The following is a 22,014-nucleotide window of genomic DNA, read 5'->3' as shown; positions in this document are numbered from 1 at the left end:
TATTTTACAAGAATTGGAAAATGCAGAGAGAATGGTTTATTCCTGTATCTACTTGATTGTTAGTTTGTTTTGGGGATATAGGGTTTTGTAACCTAGGTCGACCTTGAACTTAGAGTCTTCCCACCTCTGCCTCAAGTACTGGTGTTAGGTGTGGTGGACCACTATGCCTTATGCCTATTTCAACTTTTGTAGCACATCAAGCAGTCTTACATTTCACTATAATTGGTTTTGAATTCATGTGCAAACTGCACAATACTTAATATAGGCTCGGGATATGACTTCGGAGTGAAACTGAGTGCTGATGACATGATACCTAGTGCTTGACTCATGAGTAAAGATATTTGGGGGGAAATGCAAAACCTGTCCTGTCTGGAGTAATTGTTTTACTTAATTTTTAAGGAAATGATATGTTTCATTATAGGAAGAAATGGGATAAACCTTAGGGTTGGGCTTGGGAGCAGGAGGAAGCAGGATATTAGAATGGGACAGTGAAGTAATATTTCTAAATGCTAAAAATACTACCATATATCTGATAGTACACAAGTATTGTAATGTAGGTTAGCTGGGAAAGACAAACAAAAATATTGGCGGCCCCAAACTTTTTTCCTTTAATTTTAATGAGGTGAGCTTCATATAAAACTAATTCTTTAAACCATAGTCAAGCAGCACTTAGCATATTTATAAATTAGACAGCCCCAACTCTCTTTGTAGTTCCAAGATGATTCTATCACTCCTAGTAGTCCATCCCTGTGACCAGCCACTTTCAAGGCCCCTTGCTCCACACTTCCTCTGAGCTGATACTATGTGTTCTCTGTCTATGGATTTGCCTGTTCTGGAAATTTCACAGTTAAAAACATGATCTTGCATGTGTGGCTTCTTCCACGTGGCACAGTGCTTTGGAAGCTCTCCCACAACATAGTGTATTTACCAGTATTTAATTCCTTTTTATGGAGGAAAACATGTAACATATGTTTAACATTCTGCTCATTCGCTCATTGCTTGGGACACTCCTGGCTTTTGGTGTGGTGAGGAGTGCAGCTGTGAACACCACATGTGTACACACTTAAGTATGTGTTTTCTCCTGGATGCGTGCTGTCACATGTATACACACTTAACTCTGTGTTTTTTCCTGGATGTGTGCTGCAGACAGGATGCAGTGTGTAGAACACTGTAGAGTTTGTCAGTGATGCCCACGGAAGACACACCATATCACAATATGACAGACACTGAACAGATTTGCATAGTCCTAATAACCAGCTATGTGTGGTTGTTGGCCATTTGTGAACCATCTTTGGAGAAATAATTAAGTCATTCCACTATTTATATTTTATTGCATTTTTAACTTATTGAGAATCCCATACATATATACAATGTGTTTTGATCATATATGTCTCCCATCCAATCCCTCCAACTCATCCTAAACCCCCCTCACCACATCCCCCTCCCAACTTTATGAACTCTGTTTTCACTTCTTCTCATCAGAAAGAGAAGTAGGAGTCCTATAGTTAAAATCCCTTGTAATTTTTCCCACTCATTATTGAAAAACTATGAATTTTGTTTTTTTAAACACCCCTTCCTGCCCTTCTTCAGACGCTGGTACCAGTATTTGTTCTTTTTATCTAACATGAAGCATTTATCTAAATTGTAACAAGCGTCAACTGTGCATTTCTTTTAGAGGTTGAATGTATTCCTTATCATATAGATAATGCTTTTATTTATTAGCCATTCACTAATATTAAGATTATATCTACCTTTTGATAAACTATGAAAATGCTGCTACAAAAACTGGTACCAGTCTGTGACGACCTCTAAGTTCTCTCGGCTCTCCACCTAGGAGGACGATGGACGGGGCCACACGGGAGGTTGTTTTGTTGAGGAACTTCCACGTTTTCAATGGCTGCTGCATTCCTCCTGGTGCAGCGTGGCAGTTCCAGGTTTCTTCAGTTGCCCGCAGTTGCTGTCTTGCTGTTTTGTTAATGGTCATCTTTATGAAAATGGTAGTGACTGCATGTAACTCACTACTGATGTTGGCAATCTTATGAAGTGCTTATTTGCTATTTGTAAGTATATAAAATATATATGTATATTTCATAAAATAATACGCTCATTTTTTTGCAAACGTGTGTAGAACATATAAATGTGAGTGTGCACACATGCCTGAAAAGGAGAGACTTATGCACTGGGTGTCTTCATTTCTGAGACAGGATTTCTCAGCCTGCTGCTCATCAGTCCAGCTGGAGTGACTGGCTGCTCAGTGAGCTCCACCCACCTGTTTCTGCTCCAAGTGTGCAGGGTTACAGATGTGCACTGCTGCATGCACATCTGTATTATGTGAGTGCTGGAGATCTGGACATGGGTTCTGGCTCTCAGCTTGCGTGGTAGTGCTCCACAGACTGAGGCATCGCCAGCCTCTGCCCACTCCTCACTGGAAGGGTTTTTGGTTGCTAAATTGGCACTCTTTGTATCTTCTGGTCATTTCTTAGATGTATAATTTGTTCTTTTTTCTCCTGTTCTTAGGGCTACCATGGACCTCAATGTATGAAGGTTTTAAGCTCTGGTGAAATTTATTTTTCACTTCTTGTGCTTTTGTGTTGTTGAAATCACAGTCAAGTCTGATGTCATAAAAATTTCTGCTTTCTTCTAAGAAGTTTATATTGTGCAAACAGAAAGAAAAAGGCAACAAACCAGATGTAAATAGTAAAAGCCGCATGAAGATTGAAGCCAAAGTACATTATTCTGAAAGGAAAAAGGACTAGCCACAAGAAGAAACTAGAGAAGTTTATTCCCATTGAAACCTATAAATACGGCTCAGAAGAGTCAGACAAAAACAGTAGGTTTTGACACTAAAGTATATTTTGATTTGGCCAGATTTGCCTTTTGAAGATTTCTTTTTTTTTTTTTTTGATGATAGATTTTTATGAACACTTAAAAAACAATAAAAGGGCATCTTATGATACATTATATAATAATATATTACATAATATATGTAAATTAATGCATTACATTTCCCTAGAAACTCATCTTCCATCATATTAACAAACTAGATACTCCTGTTGTACTGCACACGCCATTATGAGTCACTATTAGGAATCTGTTTCCTGTAGGTTGTCTATCTGCAACCATGCAGAAGACAGAGCACCTTGCAAAAAACAAACAGCATGGAACACTTTTGTTGTAGCTCAAAAAGACCTTTTTATTTTCCTAATATATTTGCTTGGAAAGATCCATCCCTTTACCCCAGTGTTTCTGAAGGCGTCTTTTATACCCCAAATGTGCACAAAGAGAATGCTTCCTGTACCTCAGTCATTACACTAGCAAACACGCTCTCTGAAGGAATGGGTTTTTATAGCCCCACACTGAACTCTGCTGCTGTACAGGAACACAACTTTGCTGTAAGAATTCCCACCACCAGTGGCCTTTAAGTTACCCGCCCACTTGGGCGTGGCTTCTTATACTATATATGCTGATGTAAAGCGTGCATCCGGCCTCTTTTCGGCTGCGGGATTCGGTTGCTGTTCTCCATTCCGGCAGAGGATTGTGATCTCTGAGGCTACCCCTAAATAAATAACCCTCTATTATACTCAATTCTGAGCTAGTGTGGGATTTCTTTTAAGCATCCTTCTTCACAGCACAGGCCACAGGAAAGGGATGGATGTGGCCATATCCAACGGACGGCTGTAGTTTGCCTGATTTTGTTTTACGCACCAAAATGAAACCTGTTTATAGTTTATATAAAATATTTAACAAAAAGTAATAATTTAGGGCCTAAAAGAAAGTTACCCACACTGTGAACTATCTGGGAAGTATTTTGTACTTTAAATATATCTACATAGCTTCACTTTTTTTTTTTTTTTTTTTTTTTTACCCTGAGACATTTCTTAAGAAAAATAATCTGGAATCTAGTCCATGAAATAGCTTTGTGGATATATATCATATAAAGATGAATTGTTTTTATTTCTAGCACAAGAACCCCAGTTCCCAAATAATGAATCTTGGGTACTAAGTACGCCTCCAATACACTACACACTAAAGAGCAATGAGTTCTCCCTTACAATGATTGCAGCAATTGAAAGTTATATTTTCATATCTGGTATAGGGATGGAAACGTCCAATATTTTTCTTTGTAGTGAGTAATGTGGCTGGTGAAGATTCAGAAAATGGGTTGTCCGGTGAGCTTTCTGTACAGGTAACGGGGTCCAAAATACGTAGAACCTAAGTCAAAAGAAGCCAGGTCAGACGTATGTAACATGTACCGTAAAGGCCTTGGGTTTCGCTGGTAGGTAACTACTTATAAAGCTTCATTTTGTTTTATGGTGCTATAGCGTCAAAAATAACATCTGAATGAATCTGAACTTATCCTTCTTCCAAAACACTGTAAATTCAGCAATGATGCCTACTTATGACATTAACCACCTTTATTTTAGTAACTACAAAACTAATACTCTTTCAAAGATATCTATAGAAAGAATAAAAACAGAAAAATGAAGTTTTATGAGTTATACCTCATATGATATAAATTTTCAGTTTTAGCCAAAATGTACCCACTGCCTCTCTTCTCCCTAATTCCACTGTTTAGAAGGAGGATTGAACCTCCATTCGTCTGTGGAAATGCTGCTTTTACTTACAGTAAAATAAATGACCCTTCATTTCTCTTTTTAAAAATTATATAGACTATTTTATGCTAACAACTATGTTCACAATACTTTGTTCTCTCATTTCTTCCTTGGTCCTGACTTTTTCTGTTTCCTCTATTGAGACTCAAAACAGGTGGTCTTGGGTTAAAAAAAAAAGTCCAATTATGCACAAGGATAACGTCCTTGGGTCACAGCTCTTAGTTCCCAAAATAATCATGATACAAGCAGAACTGTTTCAAGGGACGCAGGCATGGCAACTGGCCTTATCTCCCTCTGCTACAGCAGGGTGGGGCTTATAACGCTCTCGGGCTTGCCTCCCTGCTCTCACGTGCCCGGACGTTCCCTCTTCTAAGTTAACAGCATCTCCCAGACACTGGAGCTCCTGACATCTGAAGCATCTTGGCATCCTGGAAGAGCTTCCATGCAGCTTTAGGACTTCACTGTTAACTATACTCTACTTTTAAAATTCAGCTTTTAAACCTTTCATTCTTATGGAACTTAGCTAACTGTTAGATGGCAAGCACTGACAGAAGGAGAAATGTTGTTTAGATTTGCAAGGAAAAGAATGGCTTCTAAGTATGGCATATGCCATGACATTGTGGGTTTTTAAAGCGAAAAACAAAATGCTAAGGGAATTCAATAGGAGACAGAGATATGGCAGAAAGTCTTCTAGATTTCAGCTTTAAGGTAACAGGGGTGAACTTTAAGCCTTGCAGAGATCCTGCGACACATCATGGAGGAAAGAAATGGGTGGGCATTCAAACAGGCGAAGGAAGAATGGAGACGAAGTTACTGCACTTGTCTCTGCTCTAGAGGACAGCTCCTGAAGCAATGGGACGGGAAGGCACTCAAGGAGAAGGAATGCTGGTCTTGTTATGAGAGGGAATGCGGCAGGGTAAAGAAGCAGAACGAGCAGACCCGGCCTGGAGCACACCCAACATTGCACAATGAAGCAGCGAGCAGACAGGATGGCGGAGGTTAGTCACAGAAACCAGGGCAAGAGGAGTGTTTCGTGAACGAGGGAAAAGCCAGCTACACTCAAAGACCTCGCCAGCAGCTGAGTAGACAGTGCTATTACCTCCCAGCAAAGAAACAGTAGGAAAGAACAAACAGGCTGTGAGTGGTTTACTTTGTAGGCACTGGTCCTCTTAGCAAGTAGCTGAGCACCTACTATGTGCGACATCATACCAGACCATGAGGAAACACAGTAAGACAGACTCTCCAGCCTTCAAGTAGTTTCAGAGAAAGAATCACACAAAACATCATGATACAAGAGCTATAGCTGATAAGAACATAAAATACACTGAAAGCTTGGACAATAAAGGTGACAGAAAATCATTTAGGCAGGTAGAAGAGCATGCAGAGAAAGGGACGTGAGAAAAACGGTCTATCTGTGAAATGAGTAGAAGAGGAATGGAACTTGGGAAGCGGCGTGAGAAGGATGAAAGATTATGCTCTATCTTCTATGTTCCAGGAGAGAATTCAGTCCGGGAGGCAGGAAGGGGAGCTGTCTGATGACTGTGTTGACATTTGGAAGACAAGAGGATGGATGGCCTAGAGGCAGGATAAGTTACATGTGAGTACATACATGTATTCATTTTCTAAGACTCCTGGCTGTGATGGGAAGGTGATTTTCTCCTTAGAATAGAGTAGTGACACCATGAAATTGAAGGGTCAAGGAGGAATCTGCTCTAAGATCACACACCTATTAACACGAGAAACACAGTGAGGCTCTGCATTTCACTGCTCCCAAGGCCAAGCCAGCAAAACAAGGAGCTTTCAGGAAGAGGTCAATAAAATCTCAGAGTTTAGAACACATTCCACAGCTCAAGGAAGACAAAACACGTTACCTTTTCTGCCATTTTCTCAGCCGGGGTACTGACAAATTCTACTGCTGCTGGAATCTTCTTTTGATTGCTAGTGCCAACATTTCCCAGAAGATGAGCGTGCAGGGCTTCTGCCAACTTGTGGTTCGCAAGTGCCAGCCCTGCTGTGCTGTGGGGCTGTGTGTTAGGGGTGTGCGTCTGCTCTCTTCCCCACTGCAAGGAGACCAAGAGCTCCTCCAAAAACCTGCACAGAACATACGCGAGCAATGACCACTGACGAAGACAAAATCTAAGAGCCAGTAAGAGGAAATAAGTGAGCGACGTATTTCAGAAGTTACTGAGTGCAAGCCTCATGCTGTCTGGTCACATAGGTCATAGGACAGAAGATACTTGCTAATCTATTACCACATTGTTGCCTGGAAATCATGACAACAAGCAGCACAATTTAATGTAGTCATATTTACTTGTTGTATATGGATGCTAATCAGTCTCCAAAATCTGGAGTTAACTATATTTGGTCACAATGTATTTTCTATATTGTTGAATTTGGTTCACTAACATTCAATAAGGATTTTTACTTTTATCTATCTGTCTATCCATCCATCCATCCATACATACATACATACATACATACATCTATCGGCTTTTCAAGACAGGGTTCCTCTGTGTAACAGTATCAGCTGTCCTGGAACTTGCTTTGTAGACCAGGCTGAACTCAAACTCACTGAGATCTTCCTGCCTCTGCCTCCTAAGTGCTGGGATTAAAGACGAGCAGCATCACTGCATGGCGCTACAAGGATTTTTACATCTATGTCCATTAAAGGTAGAAAGTCTACAGGCTTTTGTTTATGTCACTAGCTTGTTTTCATAATGCTCACCCCAAAACTGATTTGGAAACTGTTCTCTTTCCATCTATGCTCTAGAAGAACTTGTGTACAGCTGTGCTTCTTTTTTCATTAGAAGTTTATTAGCATTCAGTGGATCCATCTAGGCTAGAATCTCCTCCATTCAGTTTTTAACTACAAGCTCAACTGCTTTAATTGGCTAGAGCTGATTAACTTATATGTCTGTTATTTTTATGACTTATTTTAAAATCATTTGTGTGTGTTGGGTGTGTGTGCATAAGCGCAGGTACCTAGAGAGCCCAGAAGAGGGCATCAGATCCCCTGGAACTGAAGTTACCAGGAGTTATAAGCTGCCAACATGGCGCTGCGAACTAAACTCAGGTCCTATGCAAGTGTAGCACACACTCTTAACCGCTGCACCATCCCCTGCCCTCCTATGCCTGTTTTTAAGTAAACTTTGGAAATATGTCTTAAGCTATCTAAATCATTGACTTAATTGGCTAGAGATATCAATAACACTCCCTTATTATCTTTACCATGTCTACTCAATCTATTGCGTGCAGTCTTTCATTCCCAATACCTAACAAGCACTCTTTCCTCAGTGGATGGGATAAAACTTTTTTGTCTTATTTATTTATTCTTCTCTTATACAATCTGACCGCAGCCTCCCACTCCCCCAGCTCCTCCCAGTTCCACCACCATCACCTCCCAGATCTAGTGAGCCCCTGTTTCCCTTCAGAAAAGAGCAGGCTTCCCAGAGATATCAACCAGATATGCATAACAAGATGAGGTAAGACTCGGCACAAACCTCCTATCAAGGATGGACGAGGCAGCCCAGTAGGAGGAAAAGGGTTCAAGAGCAGGCCAAAGAGTCAAAGACACACCCACTCCCACTACTGCTGCGGTCCCACAAAAGCCCCAAGCTATACAACCACAGCATGCATGCAGAGAACCTAGCCAGACCCATGCAGGCTCCCTGACTGCCACTTCAGGACTGGGCATTTCTTCTGGACATTTCTTAAGTTTATCTTTTTTAAAAAAAGGTTCATCAAACTTTTATTTTAGCTATCATTAGTACTCTCTCACTTCTGCTTAATTTGGGTTTAATTTGCTTTTTGTATTTCTTGGAGTAGTAAATTACTAGGGACACTTTTCTTATTTCCCCAAATAAACCTCCCTTTTTATCTTTAAAGACAGGATCTTATTCCATAGCCCAGATTGGTTTGGAATTCAGGAATTTCTGCCTCAGCCTCCCGAGTGGTGGGATTACAGGTACGCCCATCACGGTCAGCCTGAAACAAGCATTTCCCTTGAAACATTGCCTTGATTGTCTAATAAATTGCCACGCTTTGATATATTTTGCTTTATTCTTCTAGTTTCCCATATAACTGATTGAGAATTATTCAATTACATAAGGGCACAAGGACCTTTTAAAGAACACTGCCCAAATGTTTATTATTATTTTAAATTTCAGCCTATTCTGGAATGTGAAGATACGCAGACATGTCCTGATACTGCAAAAAGACTCAAAAGCTCTCCTGTGGGAGACACGGGTGTGCCATTTGGCTTCTACCACACTATAGAAAGCCACCATGGCCACACCAGGAACTGCTTTTGAAAGCAGAAACACTGTCACTCACAGATCTAACAATTCTTTTCCCTATTAGGAATGTAAGCTGCAGCCCCGTCTTTTCTGTTTTAGGGCTGTTTCCTTTCGGGGCATCTATTTTAGGGTGTGACTTACAGTACAGTCAATATGTTAAAGAATGGGGCCACACTGAAACAAACAATCCAACGGAACCTTTGAGGACAGTGAAACCTGGGGGAGACGACAGGAGAGTTCGGAACGCCAACAAGAGCCATACTTGTGGGTAGAGACCATTTCCTGGCGAAACTGCTCCCGTTCACTCAGGAGATCCTGGATGGCGCTGTGGGCGTCTCGGTTCTGACGCTGTAAAACTACTCTGAAGTTCGTTAATTCGTCCGCCATTACCCTGAAAAAGAGGAAATCTCACACACAGTTCTCCCACAGCACACAGCACACAGCGGTTAATCTACTACTGCGTGACTGCAGTTCCAACAGCCAGCACCAGGGGTTAGCAGGTTCACACTGTCCTCAGCTCTAGCATTTTAACATGAGAGCGTCTGCAGCAGGGTCACTGAAATATTTTTAAAATGATGGAAGAGTACCTAACTTTTTTATATAGAGACTTGAACCAAGGCTACTCTAAATTGATCAGTTTAAGATGGTTAGATACACGCTTCTAACTACAAAGAACTGAAATGAAAAGAGAAAGTAAATGATTTTTCTCACTACTCAATTGTACTTTCAGAAAAATTCTGAAAACTTTCTATAAAACAATGTAGTCTTCCCTCTGCCAAGCAGGCTCATTTTGTTTTTACACAGCTAATAAAGTTTCTTATTTTCCAACAAATAATTTAAATATATTTTCACATGAATGTGTTAAAAAATAAAAATATGGACTGTTTTCACTAGAAGGAAAACTTTGTTACAAAGTTTTCTATACCTTGTTTTAAGAACTTAACAGGTTCTTAAAGAACAACTTGGAGGCCTTTAGTGCTTTGAGAGAAATCTCCAAATGATTTATTTTAATCAGCAGTTATTAAACACATGAAGTTCTGCTGCTATGCACGATATTCTGGGTAGTTTACTGTCAACCTGAGAGGAGGGAACCACAATTGAGAAGACTGTTCTGTAAGACTGTAAACAAGCCTGTGGGAGCATTTCCTTGATTGATGCCCACTGTGGGCGGTGCCAGGTGCTCCGGGCGTTATAAGAAATCAGGCTGAAAAAGCCATGAGGAGCAAGTCAACAGGCAGCACACCTCCACGGCACTGACTTCCCTTAGTGGGATGGAAGCTGAATAACCCTTCCTCCCCCAGCTGCACTTGGGCACGCTGTTTCATCATGGCAGTAGAAACCTAACAGACAAGTGTCTAAAACATGTTCATATTAGTGTAGAAGTCGATCGGGGACAGATGAACAAAGACCCAAGATACACAGCAGAGTTTCCCACGGGCCAGTGTGTTCAGAGGCCTGGACTATCATGTATCACGTATCAGAGTTGCCTCATCAGATATGCCATAAAATGAAACAGTTTTCTCCTCCCTCCCCTCATACCAGACAGAGTTTCACAAATTTTTGGAGCCTATCCGGAAGTAGCTCTTATAGATCAGGCTGGCCTCGAACTCACAGAGATCTGCCTGCCTCTGCCTCCCGAGTGCTGGAATTAAAGGCGTTCGCCACCACCGCCTGGCTCAGTTTTGTTTATATTTGGGGAGAAAGAAGTTGAAAAGCTCTTTACGTGGACAGAAGAGCTACGAGAACAGAGCCCACTGGGTGGAAGTGGGAACGAGGTTGCTTTCTCCAGGCAGGAGGGGAAGGCTCTACATCTGCCTTTTGTGGCTGCGATATTTCCGCATTGGATTTTATGGCCGTGTTTTGTTTACTGAGGTGAGTTTTTGAACGAAGGGGAACAAGAGACTGTGGCCCTCCAGAAGGGAAGTGCCACATGTTAATAATGTAGGAAGCGCTCCGACAACCTTAAGTCAGAAATCTTCACTATTATTTTGTTGTGAGTCAGAAGAGTGAGAGAACAAGCAATAGGAAGGAAACAGCGTTTACGACGGGACAACACCTGCTTGCGAGGAACTTGCTTCTCCACACATCGCACTGTATTGACATCCGCTCCAACTGTTCGGAAAGCTGGGCTGTATTTCGACCTAGGGCTTCGTTTTCTAAGATGAGCTGGTTCTTCTCCCGGGCTAGACGTTCAAAGTGATACTGCGGGTCATCTCCAACAGAAGCCACCAGCAACTTCTTTAACTCACGGTTTATCTAGGATGAAAGAAGACAACCCAGACGATGGATAAGTTTAAGAAATGTCACTGATTGATTATAACAAAACTTATGACAGAGAATCTATGTCTGTGTCCTTTGGAGTCTGTTCCAATGTGTTGGTTTTTGTCTTGTATTTTATTCTATTATTCCTTAGAAGCCTGTTTGTTTTTTAATGAGACAGAAAAGGGTGAATACCAAAAGCTCGGAGGGGAGAGGACCAGAAGAGGAACTGGGAGGAGTAGAGGGAGGGGAAACATAATCAGGATATATTATGTGAAAAAAGTCTATTTTCAATAAAAGGAGAAAATTAAGAGAAGAAAAATACCAAAAATAAGACAAAATAAACCTATATTGATAGTTATGCAGTTATATCTAGAAAGTGTAATTATAGGTGTTACTATTTTTATTGTCTTTCTGAATTTTCTTTTTATTCTCTTAAAAATGGTGTGTGTGTGTGTGTGTGTGTGTGTGTGTGTGTGTGTGTGTGTATGAATCCTGTTCCTTTCCTGGACCCCAAAACCCCAGCACTGATGTTACAGGTATGCATGGCTATGCCAGACTTTTTACGTGGGTGCTGGGGATTTGAACTCAGGTCCCCATGCTTGCACAGTCATTCTTACCCACTAAGCCATCTCCCAGCCCCTTCTTTCTGAATCTTCTAAAATGTTTACAAATATATACCATTTTGTACTTAGAAATTAGCTAAATATATTAAATATAAGTAAAAATGATTTAAATATAAATTACATTTGGATAAGAACCACTAATCACTGTGTTACACACTATCACCTTGTAAAAAGATGCAGTCTTGGGCTAGTGAGATGGCTCAGCGGGTAGAGCACTCTCTATGAAGGCCTGGCAACCTGATCTGAGTTGAATCCTGCGAACCCAGGTGGGTTCCACAAAGTTCTTCTGACTTCCACACTTGTAAAGTGAGATGCATCCCTTCCTATAGTGTGCGTGCATACACACACATACACACAAATATAAAAATGTAAAGTTTAACAGAGAAACAAGAGAGTTTAAGGCAATTTTACTAAGCTTCAAAGGATAAAATTACACAACTGAATGCTATAGATTCTTATTAATTTCTAATGAATACACAGTAACTTATTTCACACCCCCAAGTATCAGGCAAAAATACTTGGAATGAATTCTTCAAACAAGGGCTGCTACTTTGTCAGTGGCAAAGACTGACTGGGTCAGTTTATGAACGTAACCTACTTTTATAACTTAAAGGTGGTCTTGGCTAAAGCTCCTCCCCACTTCCACCACGCTTAGAGTCTGAGTTCCCCACGGAAACTCTTTCTAGAGGCCCTATGGCAGAATGAGAAATTAAAGAGGAAGCATTTTAGAAAAATGACAACCCATGATCACTGACATTTCTGAGAAAACACCGTTTTCTAGAAGGGGACTAAAAGGTTCAGAGGTAAAGATCAGAGCCCACCGCCGCCGCGGGCTGTGCTCACCTCTGTCTGCACCCGGAGCTGGTTGGAAAGGCCTTCTTTGTCCTGGAGTAGCCTCCTCTCAGAACTCTTGAGCTTTTCTGTAATCTTCTTTGCCTCTGAGAGTTCCTTCCTGGGGTCTGGGGCTACCTCTGGCTGAGGGTGGAGTTCTTCTCGGTGAGAGCCTACAGACTTAAGCTTTGCATTTTTGGTGGGGATATCATGGGTGATGGCAGCTTTGGGAACAAAGATCCTCACAGCTTCAACTTCCACTGCTTTTTCAGTGAGAATCTTTCCGAGCTGAAGGACTCCTGGGCTGTCTGAGGGGACTTTCTTACGAGGACTCTGAAGGACATGTTGATTTAGGGGCTGGACTTCAGAGGGGACTTCAACAGACTTAGGGGGCTCCTCTGTTTCCATTCCATCTCCTGCTCCTCGGATTGGGGTCGAAGTAAGGATGCCTAAGGAAGAAGTCAAGCCAAGGACAATTTACCAAAAGAAATAAGAAAATGCCAAAACTAAATGATATGCAGTAGTTTCCTCCCCAACTGAAATACCCCCTTCTGCAGGAAGGCTCCAGAAGCCAGAAGGCAAACAACTCAAAATAGCTCCAGGAAGTCCCTGAAAACGACCAGATTCACTAGGCCCCTCCATTCCTATAGTAAATGACAAAGGTTGACCAGAGTCCCTATTAGAAGAGCCAAGACCAGAGACGAGACGAGTGGCCTGGAAGAAGCAGAAGACCAGCCAGGCTGACTGGAGGAGGCTTACAACAACCGAGAACCTGGAAAACACACTCCAACCCGCTGAGCAGCCTACAGGTTCTGCATGTGCTCCGGTGATGTAGCTGTCTTCAAGGCATTTCCGCTCCTGGAAGTAAGCCTAATAAAACTCACTGGTTCACTAAGATGGACTATGGTGGTGTCCGCTCTTTGGTCTGTCATGGGCTCCCTATCTGGAGGGAGTAGGTGGGTGGTGCATCTTCCCCACGAGAAGTCTTGCCAAACAACATTGCTTTGCCCTCTGTTCTAAAGTATCAACACCAGAAGGAAGGGAAAAATTCAAGAGCAATTTCTAAAATATCATGTGCCAATAAAGTCAAATAAAGACTTACATGCTTCAAATTTCTAAGTAAATGGCTTCTTTCTTAGCAGAAAATCCAAGAGAATTTGTTTCTGGCTACCAATATAATGCTAGAAAAATAACTTTATTCTATTGATTTCTACATTGAAATATATAAAACGGGGGCTGGAGAGATGGCTCAGTGGTTAAGAACATTGTCCGCTCTTCCAAAGGTTCTGAGTTCAATTCCCAGCAACCACATGATGGCTCACAACCATTTGTAATGATGTCTGGTGCCCTCTTCTGGCCTGCAGACATACACACAGACAGAATATTGTATATAGAATAAAGAAAGAAATAAATATTTAAAAAAAAAAAAAAGAAATATATAAAACGGAAATAGGAACAGCCAGGTCATAGAGTAGGAATGTAACAAGGTCAAGCCCTATGTACTGTGTTAACTATAACCACAGAGACCAGTAATATGTACATATGCTTGAAACTAACTCCCCTAAACCTCACTTTTATGATATTTACATTATCTTTCTGGCATCATATGTCCTGTGTGGTTTTCAATTTATTTTACATGTATTATGGCTGTAGTAAAATGCCTTGTATGCTCTATTCAATAGACACATGAAAAACAATGAATTCACAATGTACAGTAAGGACAAACAGACTAGTCAGTAGCAAAGGTTATGATGATGAATTTTAAGAGGTTACACACAACGAACACAGTACCGGGCAAATAATAAAGGCCAAATATTTTGTGAGACAGCGTGGACCACTGTCCTTAAGATGCTATTTAATATAGAAAATAGGGAACACACTCACACACACACAATAACATGGGTACATGGGTGCTGGGAATTAGTGATAGAGCACACGCTTAATAAAAGTGATGTATTAATGAACAGTTTTCTGACTGCACAACTTGTGAATTTCTTTTTTAAATAAACTTCTAGTTGGGTATAATGGTGTATGCTTATAATTGGGCGTCTGAGGCAAGGACAGTAAGTTTGAAGGCAGCTAAGACGGAGAGTAAGAGCCTGTCTCAAACAGAAAGAAAAAGAAATTAAAAAGCAGTGGTAGCACCGGTGAGATTTGGGCTAGAGCCCCAGCAGCACAAACTAAAGCCTCCCCGCCACCGAAAAAAAAAATAGAAGAAACAAATATATAAGCACAGGACTTAGGGGTTTGAAGATCTGTATTGTTAAAAAGCCTTTCAAACTCACTTCACTAATCAGCAGGTCTATTTTTTGTGTCTTTAGATTTGCTTGGGTTTTGCATATTCAAAACCTAACATTTACAACAATACATTTTGGAATACAAGTAGAGTGTTGAGAACTGCAGTGGACAGAGTACACATTCATTAAATGTCCTTTTATTTTGTTATTATCATTCTTTTATGAAATCTAATAAACTTTGGCTATTAATAATGGGGAGAAGGAATTACCATAAAATGTAATTCTGACTTTCATTCTCTTATGCTAGTGTTAAAATTACACCACTGGAATGTTGTGTGATGTTTTAATCTTTTGGCTTTTTGAGAGGCCCACCACCCAGCTCCCAAATAAATCACACACAGAAGCTTATTCTTAGTTATGAGTGCCCGGCCTTAGCTTAGCTTTTGTTTCTTGCCAGTTTTTCTTAAATTATCCTGATTACCTTTTGCCTCTGGACTTCTATCCTTCTCTATTTCTGTGTACCTTTCTTTACTTCTTCCTCCATGGCTTGCTGTGCAGCTGGGTGGCTGGCCCCTGATGCCCTCTTCTCCTTATTCTTTTGCACCTCCTCTTCCTCGTTTCTCCTTCTGTTAATACTTTCTGCCTCACAGCCCTGCCTTGTTCCTGCCTTGATATTGGCCACTCAGCACTTTATTGGATCATCAGGTGGTTTAGACAGGCAAAGAATCACAGCTTCATAGAGTTAAACAAATGCAGCATAAACAAAAGCAACACACCTTAAAATAATATTCCCCAACAACACTGAACTATAAGACATTTCATTTCACAGATTGGTTGTCGTTCTATTTGGGAGGCATCAATATACTGGACTTGAGTTATATCAAATAGAAGGTGGGAAGGCATTTGGGGGTGTAAACTGTATTCTATCTCACAAAATATTTTATATTAGGATACAATCACATTATTTCAATATGTGACACAAATTGAAATACCCTTATGGCTTTGAGACTAATTTTTGATGTGATAAACAAAGGAAGACTTTAGAAAGAGAGAACAGGGTTTGATGTTAAAGCCAGCTGGAAGAGAGTAGCGCTTTACAAGGAGAATACACACAAACCCTTTCAAAGTAAAGACCCAGTCCTGACGGAGGATGAGTGGAGACAGGGCCTTACTGTGCAGCATACGCTGGTCTTGAAGCTAATATGTAGCCCAGGCCAACCTCGACCTGGAGTTCTTCCTGCCTCCACCTCTTGGTACAGCACCATGGTTGACTTGTTTTCATATTCTTAAAATGTGGATTGAGGTTTGTCTAATTTTATCTAATCTATTTCATTTTGTTAACTGTTTTGTTTCTGACATTTAAGAACATAGAATCAGGTATTAACTATAAATTAACAAGAACAATAACAAATTCATCACTAAAGTCACACCATTCCAGCTCACTAAGTCGTAGGTGTTATACTTTGGTTATGGTTCAAGTCAAAATGGATTCCTAGGCAAGTCATAACATACATGATCTAAGAGTTTAAACATTGTTATGTGAAGGAAAAATTAAAGTACAGGAACTCCAAACAATAGAGATTCAAGGACAAACCACAAAAGTTGTTAAAAGGCAAAGAAACAATGTGTATTTGACAGATAATTCTTTTCAAACAAAACATGAAAAATTCTACTGAGGAAGTTCATCCAACTTTCAATTCCCATTTCCTCTTCCCGCTGTTCTGCTTACCTAAGGACTCAAGGCTTGAGAAAGCACTCATCAGGTCTAGTCAGCATGCATCTGGGCAGGCAGAGCCAGGGCCCGGCACTTCCTTACCATACTGTCTTTCCCAGTGACACACACAGAAACCTTTATTACATATGCACTAGGCCCTGCAGGGCACAGCCATGAATAATGACAACCTTCAAGTTCCCAGACGAAGACCTCTGGCAGCAGCTCTGTGACTGTGAATAACAATGACTGCAGCAGTCTCAGTCCTTGCTCTGCATCCCCTGAAGGGAAGCAATCGGCATCCCTGTTACTCCTCCCTTACACCTGTGCTTGGGCACTGAGCAGTTTAAACAGACCCAAGGTTCATGGGCTTTTCATCCCAGCTTTCCCATGGACTGATGAAATGCGAAAAAACAGCAAAATCACCAGTCCAACATTCTACATAGGCACTGGCAAACTTTTTCAGTAAAAGGCCAGAGAGGAACTACTTTAGGCTTTTGGAATGTTGAGGTAAAACTGAAGACAGTCTTTAGGTACTTATCTGAGAAGGCAAGACAAATCCTTTTTAATGATGAAAGAAACTTTGGTTAAGTAGGTAATGAGAAATATAGAATTTGTTTTTATCCAGGATAATAACTGATTTACATGGGATTCCGTTACTGCTTATAATCATTAAACTGACTGCAAACTTTGTCAAGGGGTCTGCAGGCCACAGTTTATCAATTGTTGTTTCAGATTATGGAAGGAGAAGAGCATGATTTAGAGGTCACCACTGAACAAATACTTTCCTTATAAATGACAGTGTAACCCTATGAGGAGAGTACTTCAAGTCACACCACTGGGCACAGAAAGAACACTAAGCTCCTGAGCCAAGACAATGGCCATCTGTGGTACCTACCACCTTAGTCCAGCCATGAACTTCCCCTTCCTTCCGTCTCTTGGAGCTTGAAGAATCTGTAAGCACTACAGGATTCAGAAAAATCTGTTTCTTTTCAAACTAGGCTATTGGGAGCTACTTTAGTTACAGCTTCCTCCTACCAGCTCGTCTCACCAGCCAACAAAATGTGCTTGGCATAAAAAAGAAAAATAAGCACTTAATTAATGAAATTTATTAACCCATCACCACATACCTAACTTCATTTAAACTATTAGTGAAAAACTTAAAAACAATTAGTTTTTTCCCTCTACATTAAATCAATTCTTAGTCCCACTATATTCTAGTCTGACAAACTCTCTGGAACACATGTAAATAGGACTTAGTGTATGGCAAACAAGCAGTCTACCAATCTACCACAGGGCTGTACCATAGCCCTCATTTTACTTTTTTTTTTGAGACAGGATCTCAGTAGCTTGCTCAGGATAGCCTTGCACTGATGATGTAAGCTCATAGAAGATTGGACTTTGTGATCCTCCTGTATCAGTCTCCCACATAGATGGAATTACAAGCCTGGACCACCAGGCCAAGTTTTAATGTTTTTTAAATGTCACCATTATTACCTAGTAAAGTTTACTTATTACGTTAGAGAAACATGCTACGGACAATCAGCTTAACGTGTATGAAGGTGATATCCAGGCCTTACCTCTACTGGTTCTGGATAAAGAGTTGCCTGGTCAAATTTGTGTGTGCACTTACATGTTATGTATGTCCTCTGGAGTTTCACAGTACACAATGGTGCTCTAACAGCACTGGGAAGTGCTAGTATAACCAATTCAACCGGGCATTTCCAAACTCAATTGCTCATAGACTCATTTTCACCCAATCTGTATGACACTATAGAATTAAAATCAGATAACACTTTAGGACTTGAAACGATTTAAACATCTTACTATCTGGCTACAAAACTAAGTGTAATAGTTATAGTTTAAATGTAGACAATCTATAATCTTACTGTTTTAATTAAACTCTTTATTTTAGGTTTGCCTTTGAGATGAGCCCTAGCAGTGCTGACCCACATTCCTACGATGGCAGTGCTGGTCCCGATTGGGAGAATGCTCTGCTGATTCACTATGCAATCACATTTCTCTCCTGAGGCAGCTAAAAGAAATGCAGACAACTGACAACATCAAATATGGGTATTCTTTTTCTTGGGCCAGGTAGCACAAACATCTTTCTTCATTGACAGCAGTTAAATTATCGTAAGAACAGACCAAAGCGATGTTTACCTGCCTTACTATATAATCAAGATAAAATGAAATGATATAACAATGCTTTTAACTTTAATCCTCATTACAAACAACAAAAACAATTTCATTACCCAGGAGCCTTTCATGGCACAGTTTTAATAAGTAATCACAATACTGTCTTTAGTTTTGCTTTTGGCCAGGTGTCTTAGTTGCTTTCACAATGGCCATCGTTTGATTGTTCCTATTGCCATTCATTCCCAGGCTATGACTTTCACAGTCTTCCACCTGCTTATTCTAATGCTGCACAACTCTTCCAGCAATGCGCTCTGTTGCTGTCTTGACAAAGTAGATGCAGTTATCGATTAGCATGATCTTTGCCTCCTGTCTCCTTTGAAAGAGAAGAGTACAGCTAGAAATTGTGTCCTACAAAGTTCCCTTCTGGAGAACTGTTGCTGGCAGAACCCAGGATACCCACGGAGTACTCTTTGGGATATGCATTGACTCTGGCCTCTACATAAATGGGAGCGGACTATAGAGTCTGACGATGTGGGAGTGTCATCTATCTGTTGTTTCATTGGTTAATTAATAAAGAAAACTGCTTGGCCTGATAAGGCAAAATTTAGATAGGCAGATTAAACAGAACAGGATGCTGGGTAGAAGGCAGTGAAGCAGACACTATAGCTCTCCTCTCCAAGATGGATGCAGGTTAAGATCCTTCCTGGTAAGCCACCACCTCGTGATGCTACACTCATTATTAAAAATGGGTTAATCAAGATGTGAGAATTAGCCAGTAAGAGGCCACAGCTAATGGGCCAACCAGCGTTTAAAAGAATACAGCTTCAGTTTAATTATTTTGGGTAAAGCTAGCCAGTGGCCAGGAGCAGGGTGGCGGGAAGCGGCCCGTAGCTTCTCACTACAGTCTGAATTATAAGAAACGTGATCTAGGATAGTGACAGATTTGTACATTGTTTCTACAACTAATCAGTCACTGAGGCTCTGAGAGTAGAAGGCAGAAGGTTTAAAAATATTGATATTGGGGGGTTGACGAGATGGCTCAGTGGTTAAGAGCACCTGTTGCTCTTTCTAAAGATTGGGGTTTGGTTTTCAGCACCCACAGATGGCTTACAATCATCTGATGCCCTCTTTTGGGCTCTGTATGTACCACGTACACTTGTGGTGCACATATGTACATATGACAAAACACTCATACATATAAAATTTAAAAAGAGATTTAAGAGATAAAACAGAGAGGAAACTGAAAAGGAAATAAGACACAACCAGAGCAGCCCTGGAGAAGGATCTGCTTCAGTGCTGGAGAAGTAACAATGAACGGGCACAGTTTGCTTGGTCTGTAGCTAGTTTGTAATTAAAAATGTTAATTTAACTCCAAACATCCACAGATATGGTTACTATACTAGACAGTGAAGAGCTACAATGTATGCCAAAAATAAAAGTGACATCATGGAAGTCATGGAAGAATTTCAAAACAGACAGAATGATCAGTGGCGCAGGGCGGTGGTGGCGCACGCCTTTAATTCCAGCACTTGGGAGGCAGAGGCAGGCGGATCTCTGTGAGATCCAGCCTGGTCTACAAGAGCTAGTTCCAGGACAGGCTCCAAAACCACAGAGAAACCCTGTCTCGAAAAACCAAAAAAGAAAGAAAAAAAAAAAAAAAGAATGATCAGTGGAACATTACTTGTTACAGAGATGCAAAGCGAAGTGGGGCTGAAAACTGACTACTGTATACACCGGGCACAATGGGGAGAACAGGACCCCGGATTTTCATCATGTTAAAGTCCTAGCCTCTGTGTAGCCAGTTTTGGAAACATTATCTTTGTAAACAACCAAGATAAAACTGGTTGGGATCCACTATCTCTACCATGAAGAGATATGAAACACATATAATTCTCACCTAGTCACCTGTCTAAAGAATCCCCAAAAGGCTGACACGTCTTTAATCCAGCACTTGGGAGGGGCATGTGGATACCTGTGTGTTGGAAGTCATCGACGGCCAGGGCTACACAGAAAAACCCTGTTTCGAACACCCCTTCCCTCTCCCAAATAAAACCCCCCAAACCAAAACCCCAAACCAAACCAATTATTGTCAAAAACAGGAACACTTACCTTTGGTTTCCAAGCTTTTAAGGGCAGCCATTTTTCCTGTAACTAACGAAAATGCACTCCAAGACTGTCCTAGAAATGGATACATATTAAAGAATTAAAGCAATACCAATATATTCGATGAGTGCCTCTACTTTAACAGTTATATTTTAATTGTTTCTGCCTTCAGTGCCCATACATTTAGAAACGGAGCCATTCTTCATTATCTCCTTTTGACAGGCGGTACTATCTATCTACAAAATACTGGGGAATCAGGTATATGCTTATGTATTATTCTTTAGAGTCTAGACTGCAAAGTGGGTGACAGATGGCTTCAACACACGTCCGCAAAGCTCCCAGTATTACATACGTCTCAGTACACTATCTACTTCCTGAACATCACAAATCCTTGCTCTGAAAACGTATCCCAAGATTCTACCGCAGAGCAAACCGAGATCAAAATTGTCAGAAATTTCGCTGTGAAGATGCGAGGCAGGGCGGCGAGTGTCGCTGTCTAGAAATACCGGGTGAAGTTGTCGGAAAGCATGGGTGCTGAGTTTAAAGGGGAAGGGGGTAGAAGCATCAAGACTGTCAGCCTCGTTCCCGAAGAGGAGGAGGATCCCAACTTTGTCCCTGTCAGAAGAAACCTTCCCAGGACAATCTTTAAATCCAAAACGAATGGCCGCCGAGCTCCAACCCAGACCTCCCCACCGCGCCTGTCACAGAGGCGGGCTCCAGGATTCACCTTTGAGGCTCTTATTTCAGTGTTCCCCAACAGGCTCTCCTCCCTCAGAAGCCGGCTAACTTGTAAACTCTGGCATTCGGAAGCTGACCCGCCCCTGCCTTCCGGACACCTAACTACTGGCTCACTCTGATCACTTCCTATTACTCAGGGTTCCGTTTCCGGAATGCTCTTCTCAAGGAGGAGGACCAACAGTCCGTGCTGTGTTAAAAAAAAAAAATGTAGAAACACAGAGTCTACTGTGTATCGACTCACTAAATGAAAAGTGAAAAGCGAAAAGATGTTTACTTAAAAAAAGAAGGAAAAAATATATATATAAAGCAAGCCGTATATAGGATTAAACTTCCAGGTCACTAATAACCGAACGGAAGTGACTACATTGGAAGGGAGAAGGTGGCGTCGCGTTGCCACGGGAGATGAGGTGAAGGGTGGATGTTTGCGAGAATGGGAGGGGCCTGGTTACTCCCAGCCAATGG

General features: G+C 41.1%; 1 protein-coding gene across 1 annotated transcript; it reads right to left on the bottom strand.

Moving 5' to 3' along the window:
* Positions 1 to 2,768: 2,768 nt before the first annotated feature.
* Positions 2,769 to 21,662, bottom strand: Blzf1 (basic leucine zipper nuclear factor 1). Its single transcript, XM_057770841.1, has 7 exons — positions 21,542 to 21,662; positions 20,821 to 20,889; positions 12,637 to 13,073; positions 10,965 to 11,164; positions 9,171 to 9,299; positions 6,485 to 6,704; positions 2,769 to 4,212 (listed from the first exon to the last, which is right to left on the bottom strand). The coding sequence occupies exons 2-7, from the start codon at positions 20,849 to 20,851 to the stop codon at positions 4,027 to 4,029; spliced, it is 1,203 nt and encodes a 400-aa protein (XP_057626824.1). The 5' UTR covers positions 20,852 to 20,889; positions 21,542 to 21,662; the 3' UTR covers positions 2,769 to 4,026.
* Between the last annotated feature and the right edge of the window lie 352 nt (positions 21,663 to 22,014).

This window comes from Chionomys nivalis, chromosome 5 (genome assembly GCF_950005125.1).
Source record: "Chionomys nivalis chromosome 5, mChiNiv1.1, whole genome shotgun sequence".
In the NCBI taxonomy this organism is placed as follows: domain Eukaryota; kingdom Metazoa; phylum Chordata; class Mammalia; order Rodentia; family Cricetidae; genus Chionomys; species Chionomys nivalis.
This window is presented reverse-complemented; position numbering and strand designations above follow the sequence as displayed.

Excerpts from the sequence above, each read along its gene's own strand:
- Blzf1 (XM_057770841.1), bottom strand. The coding sequence starts at position 20,851 with ATGGCTGCCCTTAAAAGCTTGGAAACCAAAG. Across the intron at positions 11,165-12,636 it reads AGCTCCGGGTGCAGACAGAG|ATAAACCGTGAGTTAAAGAA; the intron begins GTGAGCACAGCC and ends CTTTCATCCTAG. Across the intron at positions 4,213-6,484 it reads CTGAGAAAATGGCAGAAAAG|GTTCTACGTATTTTGGACCC; the intron begins GTAACGTGTTTT and ends CTTTTGACTTAG.